At 42.3% G+C, this 9,685-nt stretch overlaps 1 protein-coding gene across 1 annotated transcript; it reads right to left on the bottom strand.

Moving 5' to 3' along the window:
* Window positions 1-2,425: 2,425 nt before the first annotated feature.
* On the bottom strand, window positions 2,426-7,088 carry SPACA3 (sperm acrosome associated 3). The gene is made up of 3 exons (XM_069089253.1): window positions 6,935-7,088; window positions 4,186-4,341; window positions 2,426-2,559 (listed from the first exon to the last, which is right to left on the bottom strand). Exons 1-3 carry the CDS (start codon window positions 7,086-7,088, stop codon window positions 2,474-2,476), a joined length of 396 nt encoding a protein of 131 aa, XP_068945354.1. The 3' UTR covers window positions 2,426-2,473.
* Between the last annotated feature and the right edge of the window lie 2,597 nt (window positions 7,089-9,685).

Raw genomic sequence — 9,685 nt, 5'->3', positions numbered from 1 at the left:
CACACACACACACACACACACACACACACACACACACACACACACACGACTACATGAACAATACATACCCTAGGCTTACATCAAACCTAAATTTGCCTCTTCAACTTTAATCCATCTATTTAACATTCTACAAATATTTATTATTTATACAATAATATTAATGTATTAAGTAGCAACTAGGTGGGGAAAAGTGGAGACTGGAGCTGTATTATATCTACTAATACAGATCAGTACCTGGTCTGTTTAAGAGTTTTAGGAAGTTGCCTACAGCACTGAGAGACTGTCGCTTATAGCCACTCTGTGTCAGAGGCAGGACTCAAACCCAGGTTTTTCCAGCCTTGAGGCCAGCTCCCTAGCCACTCTAACATGCTGCTTCTTCACTATGAACCACCACAACTAAGTATAGCTGTTAAAATGACATTGTTTCCTTAGCTGGATTTTTACAAATCGGGCATGAGTACATTGTATACCTTGCAGCAGAAGTTTAATAAATGTGTTTGGGTTGCTTGAAATAGAATTTGTGAAGCTATAGATTTAAATCCCTTTTTGAACCGATGAATATTTTCTGGCTCAACCACCACTTGCTAGTAATGAGCTGGCTACATTTGCCACCTGCTGTGTAAAATAATGCTGTATTTTTTTCCCCTTTGATTATCCTTAAAACTGTCTCTTTCAAGCTTGGAAGGGAACCCCTTAGCCCTAGGGTTCTTTGATTGGTGAATGGGTCCAGGGCCAATTCTAAGGAAGGGCCAAGAGTACTATTTGTCCTGGGTCTCAAAGGCGGACCTCCAATTTAGCAGGTAAAGAATCATCACCACTCAACTAGGCGACAAGAGCTTTGGAATGGGCTCATCGGGCTTATTCTAAACCCTGTGTGATTACACAGAAGCTAAATTTGGCTTCAAACATTCATGCAAGTGTTGAACTCTTTGGACTCCATAGGCATGGTCAATGTATGGGATAACTTGGAACTGATGACCCCAAAGTTCTCTTCTGTTTCTAGATTTATGATCCATATTCCCATGAGCCTTAGAGCCAGAAGGGGTTTAGACATAATTATCTCACAGATGGGAAAAATGAATCTCAAAGAGATCAGTCACACAATTAAGTGGTGGCAGAGTTAGAAGGTAGACCCAGGTGGCCATTTATTCAAGCAACAGTCTCCAAGAAGCATTTCCTGTATCCTTGGTTCATTGTTGTTGTTTGTCCTGGATAACAGGTGGGACACATGTGGCCCACCACACTCTTGCATGGAGCCTGAACCAGATTTCAATGTAGTTTCTATCTGGTTTTATTATGTTGATGTTTTTTTTTATTTTAAAGAGAGATAAACATGTATGGTTCTCTAAGTCAAAATACTTCCCACAGGGATCTTTATGTACAGTTTAGTGACCACCATTTCTATTTTATTTTGACACCACTGGTGCAGATCAGTAATTTCATCAGCATGGGGAATTCCTGACATGGAAATTCACTCTGCCAATACAGACCAGTGATTCCTCTGCAACTTGTAGTATTATGGTGTTGCCCAGGGCACTGAGGGGTCAAGTAACTTGACCATAGTCACACAGCCCATATACATCAGAGTCAGGATTTAATCCCTGGTCTTCAGGGATCCTAAGACCATGTTGCCCCTGATATTTTAGGCTCTCTCTCTTCTCTCCTCCTCTCTTCTGTTTTCTTCTTCTCTTCTTCCTTCTCTTTCTCTCTCTCTCTCTCTCTCACACACACACACACACAAACACACACACATACACACAAACACACACACATTTAGAGCTAGAAGGGATCTTATAAGTGATTGAGTCCAAATCCTCTCCTTTTACAGTTGAGAAAACTGAGACCCAGAGAGCCAGTTAGGTCTATGAGTGAATAGAGTGCTGAATTCAAGTCTGACCTTAAACACTTACTAGATGTATGACCCTGGGCAAGTCCCTTACCCTCTACCCTCCACGGTTTCCTGATCTGCAACATCACACAGTTGATGTGAGGATAAAATAAGATGCTCTTTATAAAGTGCTTTGCAAACCTTAATGTACTCTATAAATGTTAAGCTTGATTACAACGATGATGATGATGTAACTTTCCTAGAATTATATAGCTAGTAAGTCAGTATTTGAACTCAGATCTTCCTTACTCCAAGTCTAGCCCTCTATAAATTGTCATGTTGCTTGTAAGTGGCTTATTCTCACATACACAGGAACACACAATGGAAACTGCCATACCAGTACTGACCACTAGGGCTCCCATCTCCCATTCATCCCCTTAGTTCCACCTGGGATGTCTGCATAAAAGAAAGTCTTCTCTGTAGCCCCAGTTCATTTGCCCTCTCTTCCAGTTGTCCTGGGTCTTTTTCTTTTTACAAAGAGCTCTTTAAAATTTGACTTCCATTGCCTAAGTGACTGGTGGTTTGGGGAGCAGAGCACCAACCCACCACCCTAAGGTGTCAGATGTTCCTCTTCCCAAGGGACACTTACCAGCTTGCTAGACCCTGGGGCTGCCTCACAATCCTCATGGCACAGGCAATATCATCCTTTAAGTCAGTGTTCAGCAAGTCTGGTGGGTGGGGGGCAGAAAGGCAAAACAAAGGCAATGAGGATCCAGATGAGAACTGGGAGACCAGCTTCTCATTGATGGTTCTTTCTCTATGTGTCTCTCTGAATCTCTCTCTCATTCTACACACACACACACACACACACACACACACACACACACACACACGCACACATGCACACACACACCCTTGGACTTTAAATCCAAATCACTGGCCAATGATGAGTCAGTATGGTGGAAGGGTGGGGAGGTAGTGAGAGGATAAGCAATAACACTGGATGAAAAGTCAGAATATCTGGGTTCTAGCCCTGGTTTGGCCTAATTTCCTCCTCTGCAAAGGGAGGTGGGGTTGAGTTAGGTGATCTCTGAGGTTTCTTCCAGGTCTAACATTTTATGTTTCTATGATTTCTCCTTCAGCCTATCTCCATGTGCCACTTAGGTCATTTTAGAAACTGGTGTCAGGGAGGCTAGATGGCACAGTGAATAGAGCACCAGTCCTGGAGTCAGGAGGACCTGAGTTCAAATCCAACCTCAGACACTTAACACTTAATAGCTGTGTGATGTTGGGCAAGTCACTTAACCCCAATTGCCCTGCCTTCCCCCCTCCAAAAATAAAAAAAGAAAAGAAAAAAAGAAACTAGTGTTGATTTATTGAAGGGGAAGCATGAGAGGATAGGGGAGTATCACTAAGTCTAAATGAAGTCCCAAGAGAGCCTCATGATATCTCATCAAGCCAAGTCAAGACTGCAAGGAAGCTCTGAGATCATCTAATCCAGCCCTCTCATTTTGTACAGGAGGAAATGCATCTCAGAGAGGGAAAGTGACTTGAGCAGGAAGGGGCAGAACTGATTCCAAACCCAGATCTTCTGCCTCAAAATTTGGAACTCTTTCTACTCTACCTTGTGCCCTTCTCTTCTCCTAATCCACCACTGTGCTAGCAGGGGCCAAGTCCCTCCCAGAGATGCCAGATGTTGATATGAAACTCTCAACTTAAATTTGAAAAAACCTTCCCCTCTTTTTGCCTCCTTACTCTTCCACCCCTACTAAACATTTCATCAACATTTCTTCTTTTCCATCCTATAGAGGTAGGGGCAGAGAGATTAAAGAGACAGGAGAGGCAGCATGGTATAGTGTATAGAGAACAGATCTTGGAGTCAAAAAATCTGGGTTCAAGTCTCACTTCTAATCTATATTGGCTGGGTGACCCTGGACAAGTCATTTAAATATTCCCCCAAGCAACTCTCTTAGATTGTAAGTAGCAGAGAAAGGAGGATTTCTGCATTGGTAGAGGAAGTTTCCCCATTGGGAACTCCCCAAACAGGTAGAATAATGGGTCTGGTCAAAAAGAAAAGGAATATGGGATATAGGCACCAGTATCAGGTCCCTTCCTCATTTCCTGCTCTACTACCCCACTCCGGTGCTTTATCTTCTTCTATTAGAATGTAAACTCCTTGAGGGCAGGGATCACCTCCAGTGGTTGGCACATAATAAAAGAATAAGGGTGGAGGCTTTGGCATAGTTTTGGTTAGAACCAAGGAAATCAAATGAAATTGAAACTGGGACAAAGGCTAAGACCAAGGAAGGGAGAGATTCTGAAAGAAGGCCAGTGGGCACTGTCAGGGTTTGTATCATTGCAGTGAATTTTGCATTTGTTGATTAGGGGAGTGTGGCAGTCGTTACACCAACAACGAATGTTGATGTGAAAGATGCCATTGTTGCTGTTCCTATCAGCTTCATAGTCTGAGGCTGCTGTATTGAAACCACTGGCATAGTAAGCCAAGCAGACCCCTGAGAGTAAGAAAAGACAAAGCTACAGGTCTTGAGGGACGAGGTAGAGAAAAGAAACCCATCCCTGTGCTGGGAAACAAAAGATGATGCTAGCCTGACCAGCCTGTAGGAGATGAAAAGCGGTCCAGTCAAATGGACTCTGTTACAAAACACCACTCCACTTCCCATCTCTAGGGCGACTGTCCCCCAAAAAATATGGGGTTCACTCCCTCATTAATTTGATGGGAAATTGTTAATATAGTGACAGAAATTGTTAATATCAAACATAATATAGACTGCCACTGCCTTAAATGATTCTTGTAATGTCAGAATTTCAGTAATATCCTTGCATTGCTATTCTTAAAATATATACTCTTGATTAGGTTGAACTGAACCACAGACTAGGTCCTTCCACCTAGGGATTTTGCCTTGTGGGGGAGCCCAGTTCAAGCTGGATCTCAGCTTCTAGTGTGTTTGCCCTCTTCCATAGAGATTAATGACATGAAGGGGAAAACAGCAAGAATGAAATTACTTTCCCAAACTGCCAAGGGCCACTAGAGTCTCATGACCAGGCCCTACTACCTCATCCTGCCTCCTCCCCTTTTCCTCCTAAAGGTATAAGAAGCTTTTGCATGGATCTTGGAATTGGGACCTCCAGTGGACATCCTCTGGGGTGGCGGATTTGCTACCCTGTTATTTCAATTAAAGATGTTTTATTCCTCAACCCATGGCTTTGATTTTTTTCAGAACTTCACAAACTCCACCTCTTAGAATACCTTATTTTCTTCAAAACTCAGTCAAATAAAACCCCTGCATGAAAACTTTCCCAATCCCCTAAACTATTAATGCCACTCCCCAAAATTACCTTGTAATATATATGTATTGTGTATGTATGTATCCTGTGCATTCTTATACAGAGTATTCCAATAGTCTCAGTGTAGTTTTAAGCTTAAATAGCCTGGTCCACCATATGTGTGTATGTATATATGAATGTATATTGTCTACCTTGACTGAATGTAAACTTCTTGAGAGAGGAGACCGCTTTGTTTTTAGCTTTCTGTTCCAATCACTTACCATGGTGCATGGCACAGAGTAAGAGCTTGGTAAGGAGCAGCCAGGTAGCACAGCAAGTAAGAGCACTGGCCTCAGAGTTGGGATGACCTGGGATCAAATCCAGGCTCAGATACTTAGCACCACACCCAGAAATAACTGACCATGTAACCTTGAGCAAGTTACTTAACCCCCCGATTGCTTTAAAAAAAAAAATTAAAAAAGAGCTTGGTAAAAGTTTTTTATTGATTGGGAGAGGGGAGAATATCCAACTAGTAATGTGGCCTTCTCAGCCTGGTAGAATACCCCTCTGTAAGACTTGCCCCCTTCTCCCACTGGTGAGTTCCTCCTGGGGCATCCACTTGGTGGTGGGCCCCAGGTCAGCTTTCATTTCCCTCCTGGATCTCTTCCTGACTTCCTGACTTCAAAATCATTCCCCAATACCAGGACCTTAATCATTTCCTGCTCCCCACTTCCCCCCAACTCCTTTTCACCTCCCCTTTTGTGCTTTTTCTTCTTCCATTAGAATGTAAGCTCCTTGTCTTTTCTTTATTTTTCTTCTTAATATTTGTATCTCCAGTGCTTGGCACATAATTAGTGCTCAGTAAATGATTGTTTTCTTCTTTCTTACATGTTTTTTGTGTCATGGAGCACTTGGGCAGTCAGCTGAGTGAAACCTCAGAATTAGGTTTTTAAATACATAAAATAAAATACATAGGATTACAAAAAAACTAATTATTTTGAAATGGGACTATAAAATATATTTTTTAAAATGAGTTTGTGACCTCCAAATTAGATGATATACAAAGTGCCTTCAAGCTCTGAATTATAGGATCCTTTTCAAAAGAAGTCTCTTATGGAAAAAGAAAACTGGAGGGAATATAGGGGAAAATGGCCATAAAGAAAATTAGAAAATGTATGAAAGGGTTCAAACAGGATAGCCTGAGAAGATCAAGGAGGAAGGTACATTCTTTCTGTAGCTGGGGGAATTAGGGAAGGTCACTTTGGATCTGGGACTGAAAGTTATGCAAGAACCATGGACAGAGACCAAAGCAATTGTGTGACTCCAGGGTGCCCAGCTTGGGAAAGGAATGCACAGAGTAAAAAATCCTATGTTTAGAGTCAGAAGAACTAAACACAATTCCCAGTTCAGAGGCTTATTAGCTATAAACCCTTGGTCAAGTCACTTAATATCTCTAATCTTCAGTTTCCTTACTTATAAAATGAAGGTTTAAGACTAGATGATCTCTAAAGTCCCTTCCAGCTCTGCATCTACAATCCTATGATCCTACTTCCCTTCTCTCTGACTCTGTTTCCCCTTCTATATAAATGAGAAAGTTGGACTTGCTGATCTCTAAGATACCTCTAAGATGCTGACTTCAAGGCCAAGCTGGTTACACATTCAGCTGACATGTAGCACCATATTACATGCTCTGGGATCTCTCATACCCCAATCAGAAAGGTTCTTAAGAAAAGTCAGTGAGAAGAAAAGGGGGGAGGGGGTGTAAATGAATCCTAATGTCTGGTGTTGGAAGGAGTGGGGAAAGGAAGAGAGGGAGCTTACAGTCAGCTAGCTGATATCCCCAATAGCCATCAAGTCCATTTTGTTGAAACAGATGGGCAATTTCACACCAACTGTAGATTTCAGCTTCACTGGAGGCAAGAGAGCAGCTGATCAGAGAGAAAACTACAAGGACGCTGTTCCTTGTCAGGTACATCCAGGTCCTGGTCTCCATTCAGATGGGCCCCTGGAGGCCCTGGGGTAGCTCTGGGCTTAGGGCCATAATTTGAAATGAGAGGACTCTCTTTGACCTGTCCCAAATTTGCTCTTGTTAATTTCCTGGAAGGAAGGAAAAATAAAGTGATCTAAGTGCAGCCCTCCAGAGCATCAGGGGAGAGGTGGGTGTTAAAGGAAGGGGTAAAGATGAGAGGGCAATCTGACTTTTCTGGTTTCATTGACCCTGCCTGCTTTTCATGGACCCCTTCTGCTGAAGCAACAACAGTCTGTGTATGCTCAGGACTCTGGAAAGAAATCCAGCTTGTCATCTTTCTTTTTTTTTTTAAAGCAATTGAGGTTAAGTAACTTGCTCAAGGTTACACAGCCAGTTATTTCTGGGTGTGGTGCTAAGTGTCTGAACCCTGATTCGATCCCCAGATCATCCTGACACTGGGGCCAGTGCTCTTACTGGCTTAGCCACCTGGCCGCCCCTAAGCAATTGAGGTTAAGTAACTTGCTCAAGGTTACACAGCCAGCTATTTCTGGGTGTGGTGCTAAGTGTCTGAACCCTGATTCAATCCCCAGGTCATTCCGACTCTGGGGCCGGTGCTTTTACTCACTGTGCTACCTGGCCACCCCTTTGTCATCTTTCTTAATGCAGGCATCAGTCCCTACAGCAGAAAACCCAGATTTGTGGATCCAGTGGTTCTTGAAGTATAGTCCAAGGACCCCTGGAGTCCCCAAGACACTTCCAGGATCCTCAAGGTCAAAATTATTCAAAATAATACTAATATTTTTTAATATTTATTATGGTAAATGTCAACAAATATAACCCACACCAAAAAAAAGCTTTTGGGAGGTCCTCAATAATTTTTAAGCACATAAAGGGATTCTGAGGCCAAAAAAGTCTGTCTGCCCTAGTAAATTATAAATTCCTTGGAGGCAGAATTGTCACTTTAAAATATCTGTGTCCTCAGTGCTTAGCACAGATAAGCCTAAGTGGCAGAAACAATGTTTCTTGAATGTTGAATGAATGACTTTTATCCTTTCGCCTCCAAGATAGTGGTTCTTAACCTTTTTGTGTGAAATGGACCCCTTTGGCAATCCAGTGAAGCCCAGTGACCCCTTCTCAGAATTATGTGCATTGCCTGCATTCATAATGCAAGGAAATGCTCAATTTCACTGAAAGGTTAGTGAAAATGGAGATGTATTTTTTCCCTATCCAAATTCACAGACTTCTGAAATCTATACACAGACTCCTCTGCTCTAGAATAAAGAAGCATTCTTTAGCCTGTCATTTAAAGTCTTCCCCAATCTGGTGCTGACTTGTTCTTCCAGGGCATTCTCATGTCATTCCCCCTCATGTACTCTCTGTTCTAGCCAAACTGGCCTGATGACTTGGCATCCAATCTCTGCCTCTTTACACAGACTGTACCCCCTATGTGTGAATACCCAAACTCACTTCTCGCTCTTGGAATCCTTAGCTTCTTTTAAACCCAACTCCACTGCTGTCTCCTATAGGAGTGCTCTCTTGATATCCCCAGTCATTTATCTCCCCCCTACACACACACCCCAATTACTTTATAATTACACTATAGTTTATATACAATTGAATAGTCTCAAAGGATCAGAGACCTAGAGTTAGCTCACAAACCTTAGCAGCCACCTGGTCTAACTTCATCATTTTACAGATAAGCAAATCAAGGCCAAGAAAAGTTAAGTGACATTCTCCAGGTCACTTGAGACACCAAAGAGAACAGAAAAGGACTAGTGTGCTATCAAGAATGCAGTTATCACTGGCCTTGAGACAGAGTCATTACTGGCCAGTCTGTCCTTCACTGTAGACTTCTAACACCTTACAGCATAGCCCACTGTGTGGGTTGTGAGGATCAGAAGTGAAAATCAGATTCTCCTACTGCAGTCAGTACTCACTGTACCACAAAGACCTCCTCCACTACCACCACCCCTCAAGTAGCTTCTTCAGAAAAGGGGGATGGTTTTCGTCCTTGTATTTCCAGTGTCTAGCAGTGTGCAGGCACTCAATAAATGCTGACTCAGTGGTCAAGAAGGTCAAGGTTGCTTTTAGAGATCACTAAGGTTTACACTATTCAACTCAATACAATTTGAGAAACATTTACAGAGTGCCTACTGAGCATAAGATATCATTTAGATTCCAGGTATACAAAGGTGCTACCATAGAAAGAGCATTGGAGTTTGAGTCAGAAGACCATGATTCAAATTCAAACTCTGCTATACTTACTATGTGACCCACTTCCTAAGCCTTGGTTTCCCCATGTACAAATTTAATAAACTGGACAAAATTGTCCATTCCAACTACAAATCCAATGAAATAAGATAGAATCTGGTCTAGGGAAAATCCTCTTCAAGTGGTAATATTTCTACTCCACAGGGCTGGTGTTAGGATCAAATCAAAACTGCGTCCAAAAGGATTTTACAAATTGCAAAAGTTAATCTCCCTAATCCATAAACACTGAAGAGCCTACAGGAGGAGAACCACCCACAGAGGAAAGACCAAGTAAATGAAGAATGTTCATTGTCTAGATTATAACTCACCTTTGCCTCTTACTTTCCATGGCT

The sequence above is a fragment of the Petaurus breviceps genome, unplaced genomic scaffold, assembly GCF_028583685.1.
Source record: "Petaurus breviceps papuanus isolate PSGF00001 unplaced genomic scaffold, PetGlider_PUasm1.0 186, whole genome shotgun sequence".
Classification (NCBI taxonomy): domain Eukaryota; kingdom Metazoa; phylum Chordata; class Mammalia; order Diprotodontia; family Petauridae; genus Petaurus; species Petaurus breviceps.
Note: the sequence above shows the minus strand (reverse complement) of the source record. Positions and strands in the feature narration are given on the sequence as shown.

Excerpts from the sequence above, each read along its gene's own strand:
- SPACA3 (XM_069089253.1), bottom strand. The coding sequence starts at position 7,088 with ATGTACCTGACAAGGAACAGCGTCCTTGTAGTTTTCTCTCTGATCAGC. Across the intron at positions 4,342-6,934 it reads GGGATATCAGCTAGCTGACT|GGGTCTGCTTGGCTTACTAT; the intron begins GTAAGCTCCCTC and ends TCTTACTCTCAG. Across the intron at positions 2,560-4,185 it reads CAAATGCAAAATTCACTGCA|CAGACTTGCTGAACACTGAC; the intron begins ATGATACAAACC and ends CCCCCCACCCAC.